Source organism: Conger conger, chromosome 1 (assembly GCF_963514075.1).
Source record: "Conger conger chromosome 1, fConCon1.1, whole genome shotgun sequence".
Classification (NCBI taxonomy): Eukaryota; Metazoa; Chordata; class Actinopteri; order Anguilliformes; family Congridae; genus Conger; species Conger conger.
Window position 1 is genome coordinate 62,350,460 of NC_083760.1, and position 23,177 is coordinate 62,373,636.

At 42.5% G+C, this 23,177-nt stretch overlaps 1 protein-coding gene across 2 annotated transcripts; it reads right to left on the reverse strand.

Moving 5' to 3' along the window:
- Positions 1-2,428: 2,428 nt before the first annotated feature.
- Positions 2,429-22,715, reverse strand: azi2 (5-azacytidine induced 2). Of its 2 annotated transcripts, XM_061216460.1 has the most exons (9): positions 22,538-22,715; positions 21,798-21,882; positions 18,187-18,409; positions 16,766-16,882; positions 15,032-15,131; positions 14,477-14,610; positions 14,254-14,321; positions 8,144-8,271; positions 2,429-5,308 (listed from the first exon to the last, which is right to left on the reverse strand). In XM_061216460.1, the coding sequence occupies exons 2-9, from the start codon at positions 21,815-21,817 to the stop codon at positions 4,926-4,928; spliced, it is 1,173 nt and encodes a 390-aa protein (XP_061072444.1). In that variant the 5' UTR covers positions 21,818-21,882; positions 22,538-22,715; the 3' UTR covers positions 2,429-4,925. The 2 variants fall into 2 exon arrangements, with proteins under 2 accessions (XP_061072444.1, XP_061072452.1); XM_061216468.1 differs by lacking the exon at positions 21,798-21,882.
- Positions 22,716-23,177: the final 462 nt, after the last annotated feature.

Here is a 23,177-nt window from a genome sequence, read left to right on the forward strand (position 1 = left end):
AGACACAATTTGCGAATGCACCTACACTATGTGCACATTGACATTGAAACCTTTTGTTTTGTGTAACCAATTTTATTTCCCACTATTTCACCCATTTTAAGATATCTCTTAAAAGTTTAAAAGTGTGAAATTTAAGTGGAAGCGCTGAGGAGACGTAAACAACATTCATAACACGTTTCAACAAAAGGTCACTGAAGCACGTAGGGGAAAAAACACGAAAATGTAAATTCTTACATGCGAAACAAAGTTTGTGGTCGACACGGGATTGAGGATTTATCATCCCATAATGGGGTGTAGCTACGGTCATACATGCTACTGACTTGGCTCAACAAAACAGCCAGGTGACCAACATATGGGTGGGGGCTGCATTGAGCAGAAGGTCCCAAGTGAACAGCCGCAGACTGAAGTTATTTAAATAAGCTGATTTCACTTTAAATAAAGAGAAATATCCTGCCAGCGCTGATCAGAGACGCCGGCAGGCAGACGCAGGTGTGGGCCGCCCTACCTGTGAGGCAGAATGCTTTGTGCTCCATGGTAACAGCGGGGGGGTGGAGCCCCGCTGCGTCTCAGCTGCCATCACAAAGGAACGGCGTCGGGTCCAGATAGGAGACAATGCACAGAGCCCCGCTGGGCCCCCGCACCCCTGCACGCGTGTGCGTGACGGCTCTTCCCTCCACACGTCCCACGGCTCCCCGTGCGAAGTGTCGCCACGCGTCCCTCCCCGACGTGCGTCTTCACGGGAAACCGCGAAAGTCTGCGAGGGGAAGCTGCCGAACGCCGTCTCGCTTCACAAAAACACAAAGGAAACATGGAGGCCAGCAGAGCTGTACGCACCCACACACACATATGTTCCTTGGATTCCTCCAAATAGGTGGATATTTTCGTCACCTCGGAGAACCTGTGGCTAGACTACATGTGACCGCACCTTTCATATGGCATTTATTACACAGCTTCCAAATGTAGACCTTTCTTTGTACACCCTGAACATTCAATTCTGTCCCGCGTTTGGAATGCCCACTTGTCGTCGTAGCCCATTCCTATCACTGAAACATCCTCTGTCAGTTTCAGAAAGCATCTAAAAAACATGCGGTCATCCGCCATTTCTTTCCCCTCCAGTCTGTGCAGACCTGGTTCATTTCATGTAGCTCACCTGCAGGGACTGACCGTGTGGACTGGGCCAAACCTGCAATTTCAAGCCCATACACCCCCGGCTCTTGAGAAGTCTCACCACTGCCCACTGCTTGATGCCATACGACTACTGGGCTTTTCTGTAGAAGGGTCCCACAAGTGAAATTAATATCAGCAACACCACTATAATCCTCACACTGGTGGTCTGTTTTCCCCCAGGCTGATCAGTAATAGATTCAGTAGGTTGGTAAAGAGTCCAACAGCAGAGGGTTCTGCTGGTGACTTGAGTGAGCCTGTATCCAGTGGTCAGGTTTTGGCTGGTGGCCACACACTGAATCTGAATGTGTTGTTAAACTAGCACTGTGCAGCCCAGAGCTTAGGTTCATTCATGTCACCAGTGGCCAGTCGCCAGTGTCCACCCAGCTTTGTGATACAGTGCTATAGACTTCAGAGGAGACGGTCTCGATCTCTATCAGGAACATGGTGTATGATCATTAGACCTACACAAAGCAGCCACCATTCCTCACCATAGAGGGATCTGCACCTGGTCTCATCTGTTGGCCTCTGTGATGGTATGAGCTTTCCATGATAGGACTACTGCATGTGACCATCTTTCTGCACCAACTAAAAAACCCACCTCTTTAGCCTGCACCAAGGACCATGACCCTCCTCTTTAGAACTCATCTTAGTAATAAGGTTTTTAGCCCAGATTTCCCAATGTCCAGTTTCAGTTGTTAACCAGTCTCGCCATTTTGATATCCTCCACTAAATCAGAAGAGCATGAATAGGATTCAACTCCACACGGAGGGAGCCATTCCTTAATTCACTCCCTAATCCTGCAGCTGCGCAGTCATTGCATTGCAGTTGTACACTTCATGTGCAGCTTCTGCAGACACTTGAATAACCAGACGTCACTGTTGACAACAGCAGGTATTTCATCCAACAGGACTATTGTTCTTGAGAAGAACTGTGTCACCCAGCGGGTCTGCTGGCCACAGCACTGGCACGGTCAGGTCAGGTATCGCACCATGGGGCGTATCCACTCAAATTCTGTCAGGAACGTTTGAGGTTAATGTAGTGGACTACGCAAGCTGATTCTTGGTAGAATCTTGTATGATTATCCTTTTTCTAAAGTGACTACTGTCTTTCTCACTTTGAGTACATTTGAGTACACTCATACACTTTACTTTCCAGGTCGTTTTAAATAATAGCTTATTCTAAATGGGTGGCAGGTAATGTAACCGTGAATGTGTGCTCTAATTCTGTCACTGAAAAAAGGAATTAAATAAAAACCGCTGAGTATATTCACATTAATTTATTCAATTTACAATTATTTACAAATGGTTTGTCTTGTGTGGAGTAGTCCTAAAATATAATCTATATCTACTGTACATTGCATTTGGTTTCACAAATCTTTCCGCAGTAGAATTGAACTCAACAGCTGTAAATGAAACACAACAACCAAAACCCTAAACAAAGAAATAAGTGTCCTTCTGATCTCAATACAGAATGGCTAATGATTAATAATTGGAAATTAAATCAAAATAAACCATTGTTACCAACCCCTTAGGAGTTCAGAAAACATGTCCTTCCAGGTCAAATGAAAGGGGAAAACGATTAATTGAAATGAAGAATCCCATTTTTTGCAGCACTGACATGGCTTTGTATGACTGGCTTGACCATGGAGGTATGCAGGGCAGAAGGAGGGGTGCGGCTTGGTAAACGCTCAATATTGGCCACCCCTGCAAGATCGCCTGCAATGTTCTCACCAAACCCTTTCATTGGGATTTATTTTGTAATTATACCACAGATAAAAGCAATGCTAATAATTCCTTACAATACCAGCAGGACTCACCTCTGCACTATGACCTCAGGGCAGTAAAACTTGGGGGTGCCAAGTTCTCACCATGGGCTGCATTTGTGAATCTTTCAGTCTGTAAATAAAACAAACCTTTTTTCCTAGAGAACAGAACCGCCATCACGCTAAGGACAATTGATGTTTAAAATAATTTCCCCTTAATTTTGGTCCTGTACATGTCAATAATGTTTTATGCCTAGTGCCTGTCTACTATATCTACTCTGTCACAAGAAAAGTGCATAAATTCGGACAGCGAGTATGATTTCCGAACCCTAGCAAAAATGCCCATTTGGTCTTAAAATGCTATCGCAATTCTTTCCAGTCAAACTCACATTTGGGATGCCGCTAACTCTCCAGGAGAGGAAGATTTGGGGGCGAGGGGGGGGTTGTGTCTGCTGGACACTGTAGTGCTAAACTGAAGAGACTGCAGTAATAGGCCCACACAACTACAGTGAGTGTCACTGAGCCCCTTCCAAATGCAACACCACCAGCTTTAGCGGCCATTTTGAATTATAAATTATTTTACCGTTTGTAATTACTGGTGCAAACATGGCCTCAAGACATAACATGTTAGACTAGACAACATATAGTGGTGTTTGGGCTTCTGCATTACTTACAGTAATACAAATGTTTTTTTGTTTTTTGTTTTTTACACATTAAACACAGGTGCTCATTTAGGTATTCACATGGACATGCTGAAGATGTTTCCCATCTACTGAGGAGAGATCCTTCCTACCAAAAAAAGTAATTGTGACTGCTTATTGCTTTGGATACAGTTAACAGCCAGCAATAAGGCAGAAAACAGCCAGAGAGCAGCCAGCTAGCTGGGGAAGAGTAGTATTTGAAGAGCGTGCATTTGCTTTCATTTTTTTCTGTTCATTTCCAAAGGGTTTTCTTCAAACACTACATGTAGAACGTGGGCAGTTTAGAGTTTCACAACACTCCCACTGTTATGGTTTGTAGATGAACAGAGTGGAATGCAGAACGCTGCCCTGCTGGGCTCTGGGTTATATAGACTGGAATGGAGCTGCCTCCTGCCTGCCCACAGTGTTATTACATGCACACAACGCCCTGGGGGGGCGGGGGCAGGGGCACACTGGACAAGACACAGGCTTTAGCCGTGTCTGCATCCGTGTCTTCAGAAAAGGCCTACTATACCACATACAGTAGTGTAAGTGTGGTCTGTTCCGAAGGTCAAAGGTCAGACTTACGATGTGACCTAATGCAAGCCGGTAGTCAGAAGATGACTACAGGTGGAGACCCAGAGCGACAGCAGCTGTTCCACAATGGCTATGTTTTAGGTGAGGTGCAATGAGTGAGAGGGGCAGCAGGACCACTGGTCGTATACCACTGGGCATAGAGGTCTAGTTTATAAAGACCTTCTGCACCAGAACACACACATACACACACATCCCATAGCTCACACCTGCTCTATTCACCATCACCGTCACTTTTCTGCCAGTAATAGTTCAATAATACATATACAGCTTCTTCCACACTGACCAAACAATTTAGATTCGGTATTTTGGGATAACTGCACAAGAAGGACTGAAAGGGGGGATGGGGATCAGATGCGAATGATTAAATATTACAAATAAGCGACAAAATGTATATAAGCATGTGATTACCCTCAGCAATCAAGGATAAGAGATTACATTAAAAATGCGTTCTCTGTCGTTTACACCCTGTTCTCATGGTCATGACTTGGCATTTTGACTGCTACACCTTTGACTGTTGCTGTTCTCACCACCCTCCTTCTGTGTCTGATCTGCCACAGGGGACAGGGCTCCTGTTTGGGGTGTCCTCGTCGTCACAGGAGACCTGACGGTAGCATAAGGGGGGATTGGGATGTCCCTCAGCAAAGCCCAGCCAGGGTTTGGTGGGGAGGAAGTTGGGGTTTGGTTTAAGGCAGGTGGAGTGTAGGGGGTAGTTGGGGGTCTTAGTAGGGACTGAGCCAGTCACGGTCATGGCTGGGGGTCTTTGGGCCCCTGGCAGAGGAGCCAGGGCTCTCCCAGAACAGGGCATCGCTGGGCTTGGGGGGCGAGGGGAAGGACCAGGAACTGTCCTCCAGGGACAGCCTGCTGGGGGAGGGCGGGGCCTGGACGGCGGCGCTGCCTACAGGGGGCGGTCTGGGGCTGGTCCAGCAGTCCTCCTCCATCCGCTCCAGCATGGGAGGGCCCCGGGGCGGGCCCTTGGGAGGACAGGGACGGCCATCGCTGGAGGGGATGGGGGGGGCGCTGGGGGGCCGCGGCGCTGCGATTCGGACCATCCGGCTGTTCCTCTCCACGTCATCCAGGCACTGCATCGGTATGGTGGAGGCAGCTGGAGCATAACAGACACAGGCCATTCCACAGGAGGGTTAGAGGATACAGCTACACCTGTATTCACTTCTCCATGCAAGTCAGAGGAGGGTTACTGATCATTTACCTGGGTTTTTTAAGGGTATGTGGTTGGTGAAGGTGCTGAAAATGAATTAAAATGTAAAACAGACATGTTAAATTCATATCTTGTTTGAATAACTAAACTAGTTTTAGCTGAAGGGACTGTAGACTGATATTCAGGGCTCAAATGCCATCTCATTTACTGCAAGTAAGAACAGGAATAACCGCAATATAGAAGCTAAAAATAATCTGAGAATAAAGAAACAAAAAAGAAACAAAAAACAATTTTAAGGTTGCAAAGCAAAATGCATCAAATATGATTAAACAAACTTCAATAACAATATAAAAGGCAAGCATTCTAGATGTTGGCATTTCAGATATACAGTGGAAAAATTGGTTTAAAACAAAACCAATCTCAATTGTAATGAAATGAATTCCGTAGTGCAATGAATAAAAAAATTGGGTGTTCTTCAACAATCATTCAAAATCATGTTGTGCATGTACACATCAGAACTATTAAATATCTGTGTATAATTTCAGAATCCATATCTACTGTATATTCAACTCCACCCAGATCTCTGTTATATTCCGAATATGATCAATTTCAGTTTAGCCTCAGCACTGCTGAATACCATTGATAATTTCTCAAATTCTGTTGAAAAATTTCCATTTTAAATAATTCCTCTTTAAGTCCCTCTGAATTTTAACTTTCATTTAAAAGGATGATAACCAAGTATCCAAATGTTATTTACCACCGTGTTATTAATAACACAGGAGAAGGGAGGTTAAGCAGGTTTGCTGAAATGCCATGCACCTGTACATATTACACTCTCCTCTGAAAAAGCAGAAAGTAAAAAATGTATAATCTGGGAGTTGATTTTTATAGCAGATTTAAAACAGCATGGAAACAGATGGAGAACTCCCAAAGGCTGGGAAATTAATTGGCTTCTTCCCGAAGAGCGTAATTTGGTGTGAAAGTTACACCTCTGTCAGTCTCCTCACGCATTTCCCATCACCCCTCAAATAAGACCAGTACCGTAGGAACTTACCGCTGGCAAAACCATCTCACCACTCACACACCAGAGGAAAGCACATGACCAGCAGGCACAGGAGCTTAACAAACCTCTTTGTGAAAAATAATACACTTACAGACATTTTCATTCCAAAGCTTATGAATAAATTGTTACCCGATGTAAAAATACACACTATAAATAACTGGCCATTTAATTTTTTTCTTGGAAGTTTATTAACACGTTATACAGTGCGTGCAATATAAATTTAATTCTAAAATTTCTGCATAAAATACATTAATTAACAGTAATTGGCATATTTTGGCACATTAAAAAAATTGTCTTGTATTTCATATTTTTAGCCGATCATTTACATTTTTACAGAGCATCCACTACCTCGTGAGGATGATGTCTTCCTTCTGGCTGACTCTAACCCACCGAGTGTTAATTATAAAACAACAATCATGACAGGCAACAGATTGGAGAGAAAAAAAAAAAAAGAGAGAAAAGACAGCGATTAAAACGTAATGTTAATTACAAGCCCTTTATAAATAGGACCTTCATGAACCCAGTGACATGGTAATGCTGTCACTGGAGATCAGCGCACTAACGCAAACCCCATTTATTCTTTGTCTTGTATATATGTAAACCGACGCCGCAGACAGATGATTCTGCCTCTGCATTGTGATGGCCGTGTGGGTCCTGCGAAGGTCCCATTATAAAATGGATGAATTCCTGGCGGCAACCGGAACCTCGGCGGAATACAGACATTTGTTTTGATTTTTTAAAAGTAAACACCGGGCGCCAAGGCACCCCGAGACCGCGGCCGTCCCCGCCGCCCCGCTTTCTGCGGAGGAATCCGCTTCCCAGCCCAAATACATACGCCGCCGCGACGCGCTTCCTTCTTATTTATTTATTTTCCGTTGTGGTTTTAATTTGCACCTCTGTTTCAGCAGCCGCGTTGGGGGAATAAATACGCAATCCCCCTCAGACGCAGGAGCGCTGGGACTCCATCAGGAGTTTATTATCTGTAATATTTTAATAATCTCAGTCTGCCACACGCACACAGAAAGACACGTGCTTTGATACGGTATTTCCTTAAGGTCTCTGAACATGTCCCTTCAGTGGGTGACATTAGCCACTTCATTATAGCTTTACACAGTGCACATATTTATCAATTTACACTTATAAGAAAGGGTCCTTATGACCATCGTTATTATCTTCTTTTTTTTTTTTTTACTGCTGGATTGGCATTTATGGCTTGTTTATGAAACACGACGCCATCGCATTTTCTCCGAAAGAAAAATGTCACAAGGGAAAGGATTTCTCTGCAGTGTTTAAGAGAATATTAACTCCTGATATTCGAGTGGTCCACAGAAGGCCCGAGACTCGGAAAAGGTGTGAAAGAGAAGAGGAGAGGAAAGAGGGAAGTCTACTTTGTACTCTACACAGAAATAAACAACCTTCATTTACCAGTAGTCAGTAATAATAAAAATAATAAAAAATTAAAAAAGCACTAAAATAGAGAACAATATAATTTATGCTTGTGACAGGCTTTTGGGCACGAGTGAGAATGTGTGCACTCGTTTTTAGAAGACTTTGAGAAGCTGGTCTCTAAATTACCCGTAGAGCATGAAGGTGGCCAGCGCGAGTAAAGGAGAGAGCGAGAGAGCGAGGGAGCGAGGGAGGGTTGGACAGAATGAAAATAAAAAACATCACTGCACACACTACCCCAAATGCACCTGGGCTACATTAGCTGGCCTCACCTCGTCTGTGAGCGGCGTGCGGCCGGTCCTTCAGCTTCTTCAGCATCTCGGCCTGCAGCTTGGCCACCTCACGCACGCGGGACATTTCAGTCTGCAGCTCACCGTACGACTGCAGGAGCCCTGCGTTCCTGTGGAGAAGAGCATAGCATCAGTGTTAGCATCCGCGTTAGCATCACTCAAACACACGTATTACCACAACGCATCTTCAAGGACTACAAAACAAAAACATGAAATCGCATTTTCGAAATTACTGCACATTTGTGAAACTTTTAGAAGCCAGCTCTAGATAATGTTCATTACAGTGTAACTCTACCCCACCAGCTCTCATCAACAACTTCTTAATTACAATGCACACTTCAGACTCCAAAACTTAATTACAACACACCACCACCATGTCCGATGCAGAAGTGGTGAATTAGACAAAAGAAAACACTGGTACTTAAAATTAGAAACCAAATAATGAGGCTTCATGAGCCTCATAAGAGGGATGACTTGTGTTACTGGGTCATAAATAGAATACACCAACTCCACCGCATTGAGGTTAGAAAATTCTGCCAGTCCCATAATTGCTACAAATGGTTGACCTAATGAAGACAAACACCCAATATTTAATATGCTGTACTACTGTGTACGATATATACACTCAGTGAAGGTACATGAGTGGGACCCGCAAGGTCGGTGGTTCGAACCCCGGTGTAGCCACAATAAGATCCGCACAGCCATTGGGCCCTTGAGCAAGGCCCTTAAACCTGCATTGCTCCAGGGGAGGATATGACCATCTGCCAAATGCCATTAATGTAATGTAGTGTAATGCTGCTGTAGCCTATCCACTTAGAGGTTTGATGCGTTGCGTGTTCAGAGACGCTCTTCTGCATACCAGTGTTGTAATGCGTGGTTATTTGCATTACTGTCACCTTCCCATCAGCTTTGACCAGTCTGGCCCTTCTCCTCTGACCTCTCTCATTTACAACACATTTCTACTCTAGAGACTATTGTGCATGAAAATCCAAGGACATCAGTAGTTTCTGAGATACTCAAACCACCCTGTCTGGGACCATCAATCAATGCATGGTCAAAGTCACTTAGATCACATTTCTTCCCCTTTCTGATATTTGGTCTAAAAAACTTCTGAATCTCTTGGCCATGTCTGCATGCTTTTATGCATTTAGTTGCTGCCACATGATTGGCTGATTAAGTATTTGCATTAACAAGCTGATGTACAGGTCTACCTAATAAAGTGATCACTGAATGCACATACACAAATACTAGTTTAAAATAAATACATTAATTCATATTTAATATTCTGTATTTAAAAAAACTAAAAATCTGTATTTTTAAGGCATTTCAGCAATTAACTTCTCCAATTTGTGACAATATCATTGTTCTTAAGCGTTTTAATTTGATAAAAATGGCTAAAGCGGTATTTTCTTTTTTATATACAAATATTTACATTGAATTCCCTTGCTGCACACTTGAACGTGGACTATTTGAGCAGTGCATTACATACTCAGTGGGAATATGTTAATCTCCTTTAGTAGACAACACCAACACCCTCCCCCCACCCCCGCCTCCTCTCTTAAGACTCAGAGCACAAGGGGAAAAGAAAGAGAGAATCTAATTAACACATCCATGAATTCTGAGCAGCTCACTTCAGGAACACTGTTTGGCAATACAGAGCTGTGGAATAAGGAACAGAGAGGCCCAAACTAAACCAGGCAAAGAATTAAAAATCTGACTTTCCACAGAATTCCCTTTGGGAAAGACGGAAAAGATGACTCTGCATCATCTTGCAATGGGATACCTACACATAATTGGTCCTGCCATTGTTTAGTAAAGATGAAATTTAATTTGATCCTCAATAAAAAGACATTTTCCTGACAGAGAAAACTGAATATCTTCTATTTGCCGGTTAGTCAAGCATCATAATTACATTTACTAGGAAGTCACATTTAATAATTAATAAGTTAGACCTACCCAAGAGATGTTCGCAATATGCTAGGTTTTCCTTTCTAGTTCTTGTTCTTATACTGGGAATTTTGTGCGACATGTTGTGGTTCCAGGCTCACTGTTGCTGCGATCCTGATCAAACAGGAACAAAGTATTTATGTCCTACATGTGAACGACAGAGACCTCGTTCTACAAGATGTTTTAAAGAGCCTGACTATGGAGCAGTAGGCTATGGTAGAGTTAGCTAGCGCCATATGCAGCGTGAAAACTGATCCTGGAACAGTGACGATTGGTAGTGAGGGGCATACGGAGCTTGAACTTTGCCAGCGCTGCAGCAGGGTCCCCATCTGAAAGGTCTGAGTCATGCTTCCTCCAAGGGTGGTGGTCCCACACAACAGCTTCAAATCAGATGAGTGTGTGTTTGTGTGTGTGTGTGTGTCAGTCTATGGGAGCGCCTACGTGTCTATGTGTTGCACGATTTTGACAAAACTAATAATCACGATTAATAATTGCAATTGCAATTATTAAATGTGTTTAATAAAATGACAATGAAATACCTATTGAGTAAAGCAAAGTACCTGTTAAGTAAAGTACCATGTGAAGTAATAGACCACATTTCAGATACGGCCGAGGGATTACCTGGAGAGCCAGAAGCAAGAGAGACAGCCAAAAAAGAACTCCAATATTTATCCAATATGTTCGGAACAACCTACCATTTTTTATAAAACTGAAGGACAGTGTACCTACCTACTTTAAAGGCGACAGGTGGTCACAAGAAATATTGATCAGATTTTTAACTGTTCACTACTCTTTACGGTATATTTTTAAAATATTTATTTACACGTGCCAAGGACGTACTTTGCACAGTACTGTACATAAATATTTTTCATTTTCACCATGGTTCTCAAACAATAAATTAAAGGCTACATACAAACATAACCTAGTATGCTGTTGTAGGCAACTGTTCTTCAGCTTTATACAACAACTGTATCTGACTGGCAGGGATGGGAGTGTTAGTTTTCAATCATGCCCGGCTATTTTTCCATGTAGTACCGTCAAAAGGCCTATCAATTTTGCCCCCATGTGGTTGAGTTGTTGACGTCCCAAATTATTCTTGCCTTCAGATTTATACAATGCAAAAAACTGTGACGGAATAAAATGGCAATGCCAGATTGTTGAAAAGACTCTCTGCTAGCAACAGCAGTTTAAATGCTTATTAGCCTCTCATTTGCAAAGCAGGCAATACAACTCCAGCCTCCCCCTTGCCACGCTCACGGCTTACAACCCTCACCTCACCATATTCTAACAATTCTTGATACCATTCTTGATCTACATCAAAAAATCATGTTCAATTAGAAGAAGAAAAATATACAACATATCACTTTTATTGCACGGCCGGCCAACATATTTCTGGTTTGGTAGAAATATAAGTGTTTTGCTAATTATTTGACACAGACAACCAAACAGCCCACCTAGCTACAACTGTTTTCTGACTAACGTTGAAGTTTAGGTCTTCAACCATGTGTGTGCAACAAATAGTGTTTGAGATATTTATACTTTTATAGGACCAGTACAATATAGGTGGAAATTGCCCTCTGGAAAGTGGAAAGGGTTAATCACGATTCTACATCAAAATGTTATTTTAAATTATTTCATTTTTGTTCAGCAGTTAGCAAGCCAGGGGTTACAAGATCATAGTACTTTCAACAGTGTTACCCCCTAAAGTCTCACTGGCCCAGGGCTGGGAAATCCACATACTACAAGAAATTTGGTAATGTCAGTGTCCTTCACAACAAGAATTACCATTGTTGTCCGTTTTCTTTGCCGTTTTTAGCCATTACTTCTATAAAAGTACTTGTACACAGAAGTTCTATTATCTACGTTTTGGATAGGCTCTCGAACATGAGCCCCAGTATAACGGTTTCTGGCCAGCATGTGTAACGTAGTTGCAGAGAAAATGTGTGACCCTCATCCGTGTCAAAGAAAATTAAGTATAATTTGAGCTCATCAAATAAGCGACTACGGGAATGTTATTGAATTGATGACTAAAAAGCATTTTAGCTAATGACATTACATTTCCAACAGTGTATAATTTGTTAGGCTTGCATGAATACGCACACGTCTACTGCGCTTCGGCAAAAACAGTTCTTCAGATTGAAGTTGAAAGGTTGAAGTTTTACAACAAACCATATATTTTGCGATGCCTACCTCTAAATAGAGGACTTCCTTTGGATGAAATTACAAGGAATCTCTTGTCTGAGTGAATATTTCTGAGAAGACAGTGAAAACACCCTTGACAATTTTCAGTGACGTGACCCAATTTTATATCGGCGAGCATCTAAATACATTCTGAAGATATTTTATTATTATTCCATATGCTTATAAATAAGGAGCCAGCCTGCTTCTGAATAATACATATCATGTGAAAGTATGGAATGTGTTTGACTTGATGGGGGTTGGGTATTTGACAAAAACGTCAATCAATGGACCTCAATGAATATATTACTACACAAGATGGTATTATAGCGATTATTGTAATTTTTTTTTAGGATCTTCTCAACCTGTTGCTGTCTGAGGATAACTGCAAGGAGAGGGAGTTTGGGACAAAGAGAAGTGGGAGGGTGACAGGCAGGAGGAAGCGCAAACACTTTTTTTCTGAATAAAAAAAAGTGTTGTATAATTTAGTAAGCAAAATACAGTATTTTACACGTCATAAGACCCATAATGTCATTGAGTTTCCCAATGTCCTTTTTGGAAAACTGCCTTGACATAGCTTTCAGTGCAAAACAATTCTTCCACTTCCACTGTGTTTGAGGTTCTATCACCTTGATTTAGTAATACGTAGAGTAATTCTCTTGGCAAACAACTAGATAGCTTTCAGAAGAGACCAGTAGTCTGTTTATGCCTGTAGTCAAAAGAATAGTAGGCATTTTATTTTGGGCATGTCATTTTCAGGCCTCTGTCCCGTCTGTGCACTCATAGCACTGCAGTTTGGCAAAGCTTGAATGAGAAAGAATGCTATAAAATTGTGAAATTCAGGACCTTTTGTGATTAGCATATCGCAGTAGCCCAAATCGCATTTTTTATGAATATACAATAAATTGTGCAGCCCTAAGTGTGCTGTGTGCAGCTTTCCCCGCGCTAGGTGTCACCTCCTGGGTGTCCATCATAAACCTCACACACAGCATAGTAAGACAGTGACACCAAGAATAAGACTGCATCAGGTAGCCAACCACAAAGAGAGAGTGCCCCCAAGCCAGGGATGAGGAAAGACGACTCTTTTCACATTATGCAAAAGACAACATGTTTATATAACTTGTTATTTCTACACTTTACCATTCTTTACTTGTCCTTATTTTAGAGCACAAATGCCAGAACACCCTGTTCACTTGAGTTTGTGCCCAAATATTTTTTTGCCGTTTTTGGATGAGAAAAATATTTAATAATCTGCCAATTAAGTTCACGCATTTATTAAATACAGAGCTGCTGTACTGTACTGTGGGTACAGATTGGCTGTACTGTGGGTACAGAACAGCTGTACTGCACTCTGGGTATAGAGCAGCTGTACTGTAACTATAGAGAAGCTGTACTGTGGGTATAGAGGTGGCTAAATCATCTTTTAATGGTTAATGTATACTATGTATACTACCTCACTGCTGAATGGGACTATGAAAGGCTAAAGTAGCGCATTAAGTTTGGTTCCATAGAACCCTCATTGTGTGAGGGCACCTCGGATCTTCCATATATGTGGCACTGGAATTAGAACACGCCGAGATGAACCATGGCCAATAGTTGAGACAGACACATTTCCACCAATATTAAGGTCTGCTGGTGTCCTCTAGTGGCTGATCTGTGATCCTGCACTCTCTACACCCACACATTTCCCCCTCCACTGCACCGTGAACGTGATGGCTGTAGAAGACTATAATTCTCATTAACGAGGCCTAGGGTGTTTTACAGAGAGTGTTAATTGGAACAATTTTATCAAGTAATAGCAGCAAAAGGGCCACTGACAGGAACGCAGAGTTTACGCTTGATGAGAAGCTGATTATTCTGTTTCCGTATCTCTTGTGAGACCCCTCCTTACCCAAGCAAGATTAGCCACAGTAGGCATATCTGAGCTTGTACACCATGAAATGACAGGAAATGTAGCTCAGACATACCCGTCACTCAGCTCCTTCTCCATCTTCTGACCACTTTCTACCACACTGTTGGAAAGTTCTTCCTTTTCCTAAAAAAAAAAATCCAAAAAAGGATCACCATGACATTGGGGCAAGAGAACGAAACCACCTTTACACAGCATACATTTGTGAAGAGGAACGAAGGGAACACACTCCACAGCCACAAAAAAAACACATGCACACACGCACGCACGCACACACACACCTTGCAACTCTCCTGCAGCTGCCTGCAGAGCCTCGTCATTCTGTCCAGCTCCTCTTGAAGGTTGTGGATTTTCAGCCCGCTGTTAACCTGATCCACCTGCCAGTGCTCCTGCGGACTGCTCAAGCTCTTCATCACTGCAGACAGGCCACACAGATACTGCAGTCAGCCTCTCTATTGCGCACGATTTACATTACTGTGCACACTCAATATTACAGCAGACACACAAATGTCAGCTATTGGGAGGGGTTTGAGTGTGTTGTACTCAGGCAGGGGGAGGGGTCTGAGTGCGCTGTATCTTGACGGGGGGAGGGGTCAGAGTGTGCTGTATCTTGACGGGGGGAGGGGTCAGGTTTGCTGTATCTCGGCAGGGGGAGGGGTCAGGTTTGCTGTATCTCGGCAGGGGGAGGGGTCAGGTTTGCTGTATCTCGGCAGGGGGAGGGGTCAGGTTTGCTGTATCTTTGCAGGGGGAGGGGTCAGAGTGTGCTGTATCTTGACGGGGGGAGGGGTCAGAGTGTGCTGTATCTTGACGGGGGGAGGGGTCAGGGTGTGCTGTACCTTGGTGAGTCTCCACCTCCGTCCTCAGCTGCAGGAGTTGTAACTCTTGGGCCTGCAGCTGCTCTGTAAGCATCTTCTCAGACTCACTCTTCTCTCTCTTCTGGGGGTGAGAGTGACCAAGAGGCGTATACACATCAAATACTGCACAACAGCATGGGGAAACCCAACACCACAATCCAGCCCAACAATACTCCACAACAGCATGGGGAAGCCATCAAACATCAACTTATTTGCAGGGACCACCATTTGAAAGAAAAATATTGCACTCTCGTCAAAAGTAATACCAGTGCAAAATCAAGCTGAGCCCAGTATTAATTCTGTAGAAAACTCAACCAGATCCCAGAGTAGTAATACGAGTTTCAATTAAATAAATTAAGTTTTCCACGAGCTGCGCTCAACAAATATAGCTTTAGCACTCAAAGGAACTAATGAATCCCTTCACCCCAGTGCAACCTCAGTTTTGGAATTTGAGAAGTTTGGACGTTTTTCTCACTGCGAGGGCTGTCAGGGGAATGTCATGTGCTGTGATTCCTCATTTTCACTCTCTCTGCATCTTTAATCATCTTTTACCAGCTTCCAGGGAGCAGCAATTATTAGATAAACTGAGGACACAGTAAAAGGTGTGAAATGCTTTTGCCAAAAACAAACAAGCATTTCCCATTGCAAGGGCAATCATCATTACAGTACCTAAGCACCATCCTTCCAAGTTGACATATGTAACATTAACAGTAAGCAATAGATGGATATTTCTTGAAGAAAATGATGGAATTCTGCCAGTCATTCAATCTAATTGTCTGCAACATTGTCCAGTTATTACAAACCATTTCAAAACCTTTTATCTTTGAACTTTCCCTTAATTTTCAGATATTAGCAGAAGAAATACAATATTATACAATAAGTATTTCTACTATTTTCAGCTTAAACCTGTTCAGGTGGTAAAGAGAAATTAAGTGCCATTTACAAAAGGTTTAGTATCCCTTTGGTGCCACCCAGAGGCTATACGGTAGAACAAACACTGTGTCAGCACCTAAACAGTGAATAGTATTTGTACATTAACACACGGGTAAAAGGGCCACAAAAGATATAAAGCTGTTGGAAAAAAACATTTGGTCTGAACAACAGCTGTACCTCTTGAACAAATCTGCATGCTTTTATGCATTTAGTTGCACAACAATTGGCTGATGAAATATCTGCATTAACAAGTGGGTGGACAGGTTGACCCAAATAAAAAATGGAGGTTTTCTACTGCAAAAATACATTTATTTAGAGACCTGCTATGCAAGACAGAAAGAATGATTAGCCTACAGCATGTTCCAGGCTACTGACTTCACAAAATTTCCAGTTAAGTGGTGCATTTACTTGCACAGAAATCATATATTGTCAGACAACATACCAAGTGACCACCTAAACATTCTCAAAGTAGCAACATGAGCTGTCAGTGTTCTTCACAGTACAGAGTCACTACCAAACACTGTGCCAACCACAGGACACGGCATAATCGGCCATAGCATCACCAGAAATTATGACATAAGCTTCAAAATAAATAAGTGGCAACACTGCAGCAACAGTCCTGCTGTTATGTTGCCATGACATTAGGCTTGGATAGACAAGCACAATCCTACATTTGAAACAAGAGTATGGCAGGTACGGAGATATTCTACCTGCAGCACAGGAAACACGATAGCCTTGTGTCAGTGTTTCAAGAACATTACCCGCTAGCTGTGCCGCACGTACCACTTTGTTGAGCTCCATCTGCAGGTCTTTCTTCTCCATGTAGATACCCCGGTAAGCGCTGAAGGCTTTGTTCACGTACTGTGGTCCCTCAGCAGTGGGGCCCTCAGGCTTATACAGCTGCAAGATAATAATGCACATCAGTGTAGCCCAGTAACAATTCACCATGTTAACCACAGTGGTGACAGGGAGGACACAGCAAAAAGCACACCAACTTGTTCGCAATAGAATGCGTTTTTGGGTGTACAAGATCACAAGAACTTTGTGACGGATTAAAACTTGTGGCTAGTCATTTAGTTGGGTGAGTAACAAGTCATCACCATTTACATATACTGTGGTATTAAAATTGGTGAAAATACATTACATTACATGACAATCACTGAACAGATGCTCTTTTCCATAGTTCTGTTCACAGAAGTGCAGAACATCAGTGCAACACTCAGGAATACAAAAATGTGGTGTCACCAAGAAGGTACATGAATAACCAGGAAGTGCAATGTTAACCAAACAAAAAACTATTTCTATTGTAAACACAGAAAGTACCAGTGGACAGACAATGTTTACCTGGCTATAATTGCAACTTTAATCAAAAGTAAACCCAAATAAAGAGAGAAAAATAAAGGTTATTTAGATGGTGCTATCTGAAGAGGTGGGTCTTTAGCCCCTGTCAGAATACGAGCAGGCCTTCTGCCGTCCTGACTGCAGTGGAAAGCTGGAAGTGCAGGTACAGGGGAGGAAGGAAGCAGGTTCCAGATAGCACAAACAAGGGGTCTGATGACCTTTGGAAGACACACGGAGCTGCCCCTTTAGCTGCCCGATGGCTGGCACCAATGATTTTCATTCTATGGGAGCCGATATAGATAACGAGTGGAGGGAGATGAGAAGGGGAGTGACATGGCTGAGTCTGGGGAGGGTGCAGATTAGTTGAGCAGCAGCATGACCCATGAACCAGTCAGATTGGCTCAGAACGGTATCTCATACCTAGCCATTAGCGATGTTACAACCTAGCGTTTAAAAAAAATATTTTTTTAATATAATTTGGTCCCCATCTGAGCATAACAATCCAGAGCCCTCATGTTGTGTAATGTACGCCCACCTTAAATATCACATGAATATGAATGCCTAAATGAAGCCATCTTTACCCATATCACATGTTCATGTGATATGAGTGAGGATAGCTTAATTTATACATGTTCATGTATAAATGAAGCCATCCTCACCATATCACATGAACATGTATAAATTAAGCTATCCTCACCATATCACATGAACATGTTCAAATGAAGCTATCCTCAGCCATATCGCATGCATACGTTTAGGCTACATAAAGCTACCTTCTCCCATATCACACATACGTTTAGGCTACATAAAGCTACCTTCTCCCATATCACACATACGTTTAGGCTACATAAAGCTATCCTCACCTTTTCCTCGAGCTGTCTGACCTTCTTCCGGAGCCCAGCGTTCTCCTTCTCTGTGTCTCGCAGTCGTTTCTTGATGTCCTCGTAAGCGGTGACCAGGGCGAAGTGCGAGGCCACCGACTCGTCCCCAGAGCACACGGACACCGGGCTCTCGGCGGTGGAATACGCCGTCTCATGCCGCAGGATGCAGATGTCGTCCTCCACAGTCATGGGGTCCATGGCAAAGCTGGGGGTCGGAGGTCAGAGGATCCCAGGAGGGTTAAACAATGCTACACGCATTCTAACTGTAACTATACGAACAGCTCTGCCCCGTTTTCTCATTTCAGCAACGCAGGTGGTGTCTACAACAAATACTCATGAACACTAAGGTCTAGGGTGCGGTTTCACTTGTTAAAGTGCCATTTGACCTCGACTAGGCAGACACCGTTCATTAATGTTCTTCTGAACTCTACACTGCACACTACACGCTTCAGGGGCCAATCCGTTATGAGAAGCAGGCAGAGAAGACTACTTATATTGTAAACACAGAAAGTACCAGTGGACAGACAAACCTTACTTGGCCAGAAGTGCAACTTAACTCAAAAGTTCATGCACACACGAAGGTCTAGGGTGTGGTTTGACTAGTTAAAGTGCCATATGACCTCGACTAGGCAGACACCATTAACGTCATTACATCATTAACATTCTTCAGAGCACTACACGCATCAGAGGCCAAACTGTTATGAGAAGCAGGCAGAGGAAAGGCATTAACCTGTATACAGATCACATGTCTGAAGAACACAAAGCCAACCCGCACTGTGCGCTGGGATACCTGCATATCCTGAGAGCATGATAGTGTTCTCTTAGGCTGGCACACAACTGTAGGAATACTGCAACCCTGATAGGTCAGGAGGTATGATGTCAACACCCCTGTGAGGAAGTATAGGCCAAAGTCTGCCCAAAGGCTAAAGTGACAGATTTGTGTGGCTTGATGATGAAACAATAAAAGGAAATGCTGATGCCGTGTGTAGTGGAAAAGTGGGTAAAATGAAATCGCAGCCTCTTCTGTCTTATGACTCATTCCTGTGTGTGCCAAGAGACCATTTGAATGTTACCAATTTAACCAGGCTAAGGTTTTCAAACAAAATGAAAACGCAACTCTACATTCAATACCATTTCTTTGATGAGAACAATATTGAGTCTTGTCATTAGAATTTAAGTGTTTAATATTCAGGAGCAGAGGACTCTCTCCACCTGTTTGGGAGAGGCTCTGGAGTAGATTTCTGGAGACACAACAGAGAGGCGCTTTGTTGTTTAAGAGAGAACAGACAGCCTGGCTGACAAGAAACAAAGTGTGCAGCCCTGTCTGTGACAGCATGGGACATGCTGAAAATTGAAATGCCAGAAATGGTTTAAATACACCGTGAAAACCAGTCCAATACAGCCAACTCAGATTCTCTCTTTCTGTGCCGTTAATAGCGGCATTACCAGTCATGCCTCCGGGAGGCTGAGCCCTTGTCAAAAACACCAGTGGGGAAATACCGGTCGCAATCAGATTAAAATAAAAAATGTGTGAAGTGATCAGAGGACGGCACATATAAACGGAGTGCACTTTATTCATACAGCCGCAGAAAGGAGTCTTCATTTCACACCCATAGCTGCTGGTTGTTACTCTGCCACTGACACACTCATTTGTTTCTTCCAGTCCATTACCCCCCCCAGCATCAGACACAGAGATACTAGATGTGGATTCTAAGAGGCATTTGTTTGGAATTTTATGCAGATGCTTTTGTACCAGTCAAATCGATGGGCTCTATCTGAAATGCTAAAAAGTAATTCCCGAAGCTGGTGGGGCATGGGACTGCGGTCACGCCAAACGTACATCGAAAAACGTTGGTCACGCTATCCGCGCTTAAAACTGTGGTGCACATCTACATTGCACTTTGCGGTCGTCGTGTTTCAACAATATACAGCTGAAAACTTCACTCCTCGCTAGCTTCAATACTCCAAATACCGTTTGGTTATAACACCCAATAATATTAATGGCATTTGGCAGACACTCTTATCCAGAGCGAATAAAAATGATAATTGAATAATTGAACACTCAAAAAATCAAGTCAACTCCAACGGTTTTCAAAATTCCACAATATTCATAAAGGCCACCTTCGCAGGTATCTGTGCCATCAATGACTTTTCAGGAAAGACCACATACGGTACATCTTGAAGGGCACCATGCCAGGTATGCAGGACATTGATTGCGTGACTTTTTACACTAGAAATTTGGAATTATGGGATTTTGAAATTTGTTTAAAACTTGATTAAAGCAGCCAGAATTTTGGAATGTGATTTATTGTTTTATATTTTAAATATGTCCCTTATTAAAACCATGGCTGATGTTATTGTGAGGAACTAATCACTGCACGCAGCCGGATTGACTGTGCGCACCTGCTGGTGCTCATTAACTCTGTCATGAACTGACAGAAGACAGAATTGGGAGATGAGCAGGTGAACTGGGATAGCAGGTAATTGTGGTTTTTCTATGGCTTGGTATACCAGAACTGAAGCTGTTATTTGCACTCAAGGGGGGTGGGACTGTTTGCGGATACTTCGGTCCGCCACTGTGGTCAAACCATCCAACATTCAATGATAAAAAATAATTCTCTTGAATACGCCAAAAGGGCCATTCTGTTTAATGCATGGGAAAAGTCGACTCAAACTGTTTTCAACATTCCTCTATATTCATGAAAACTTCCTTTGCAGGTATCCATGCATTTGTACAGTGGGTGTTTAGAATTATGGGATAGCAAACTCGAAAATATTCACTATTCAATACATTGCACAAATTAACAATCCATAAAAAATTAAACACCATGACATTGTTGAAGAATACTGTACCAGATATACAAGCCACTGATTATGTGCATATTGCCAACTGTAATTTTCATTATAGGATATAAGAGTTTAACATAAATAGGCTGAGAACGGACAGAGGGCAACGAAAGTAACCCATGAGTGGATCGGAGTTTATAAGTTTATTTTTTCTGTACATAAACATAGCAATGTTGTGCAACCAATAAGATGTTTTGCGATACAACATTAGTCATTATTTGGGCTTAATGGCTACAATAGATCCTCCAAAAATAATTGAGTAAACCTGTCAATAAAAGTAGGCTATATTGTGGATGTTTGTAGACTAATTTTCAAACATTATGTCAGTTGGTGGTGGTTCTCATGGGGCCCTCTAGCTGTTCCAAGTATTTGTTCAATTCCACCACCATTCTTTGATTAACTTGGCGTTCTGGCTGTTCTATATTCTTGACTATAAATCCAGAAAGCATGACATGGCATAAGCCGTGCGCACAGATAGCTTTCCCACTAGGACATACTGTATGTCTGTGTTGAAAAGAGACCTCGCTGTGTCTTCCTAATTCTACTTCTAGCCATTTTCTGAAAATGTAACAAAAGAAAATACATTATAAGTCATTTAAAAATATCGCGGGACGAATGTAATAATGTTTTCCCACTTCTAACGTTGGAATTCTGGGCGGTTCACAGACGCTTCCCATCCAATCTGATGGAGCTGATTCGTAGCTAGTTGTGTTCGTGTATCTGTTGCGAATCGTTCGTGAAGTTACCTCGGTTTCAATTCTGCCATTACTTTAGTCTTGTCAACAAACGTTTTGAGCTTTATGTGTCGCCTGTGGAAAGTGATGTTGCGGCCTAAAGGCGGAAAAATACAAGAACATAGTACTGTTAAACGTTACAGGTTGACTTATTCAACTAAAATGTCAATGTATTTGGAATAGCCTACGCAGCTAACTTACAACAAATGAAACCGAAACAAATGAACAGGGTGTCGTCGGCACGCGAGGCACACAAAAAATAAAAACACACCAAAACCAAACAACTATGAAAACAATGAAGTAGTTAACCTGCAGACAGTTTTGCTAGCTTGTTCCTTAATTTGCAGCTAATGTTGGATGACTAGGCTAGCTAAGTTAGATATTTAGAAAGATCGGTTACAGAATAGGAATAACGTAACTCACTTGGTATACATCAGTAATGCTCACTGAAAACGAGCAAATATCACATTTCAATTAGCTAGTTTGTTTAATGTTATCGACAAGACATAGCTACCACGCAAGCTGACGTGAACCTCTCCTCTTTAAGAAATATGAACTTCGAATGTAACAACTCTAGCGTAAAGCTAGCTAACGTTCGCAATATCGCAGTCACCCCAATATAACAGTTACCGAAGTTAAAGCACGCTAGAAAAACACATAACGTTACAAATTAAGAAGCTGTATTACTGGTAGTCATCAGTGTCGCACAACCAGCTAGCTAACGTTACTAGTTCATCAACTTTGAGACTTACCTGTCAAGGATGTTATTTTCCAGAGGGAAACACAGTAGACATACTAGGCATCTTTTGATTAGGCTGTCAGAGTAATTATGACCTCATTAACCGTGATTCAGGTAATACAGGTAAAACCACGAGTTATTAAAAGCTGATGCCTTATCTTAGACAAACCAGGAAATAAACGTCCACATTGTCTTTTCCGGCGGAAATAGAAACACACCACGTGATACTGGTGGGCGTGTGTGCAGTGTTGCCATGTCAGTGGTTTTCGGTTGGGCTTTGAAAACAAAATCAAAGCCATAGCATGGGTACTAGCTGTTTTGGGCTGTTTTAAAAAAGTGCGAGCGCGATCAAAGACATAGCAAAAATTGATGTAACTGTTATCCATCCGTGAAAAGCAAGCATAGCAGGCACGTATTAAAAAATGGCATAGCCCTCTGCTCCATCTCAGTCGATAACCCAAAGAGTGAGGCACTTATCTTTAAAAAATAAAACAAGTCAAATAAAATTCTGATCATCAACACGTTAGATAGGCCTAATATAGACGTAGTCTAATATGTCATTGTCTGCAGTAAAGCTTATGCTTCAATCGGAGTAGAATCACACACAATCTTTGGGCATACAGCCACAGTGCCACACTGGCCCCTCCCTGTTC

What these genes read in the sequence shown, in the direction of transcription:
- azi2 (XM_061216460.1), bottom strand. Translation starts at nt 21,817, where the DNA reads ATGGCAGAATTGAAACCGAG. An exon ending in ATGGCAGAATTGAAACCGAG is followed by an intron (nt 18,410 to 21,797) that starts GTAACTTCACGA and finishes TCCGACCCCCAG; the next exon opens with CTTTGCCATGGACCCCATGA. An exon ending in AGCTGCAGGAGAGTTGCAAG is followed by an intron (nt 14,322 to 14,476) that starts GTGTGTGTGTGC and finishes TTTTTTTTTTAG; the next exon opens with GAAAAGGAAGAACTTTCCAA.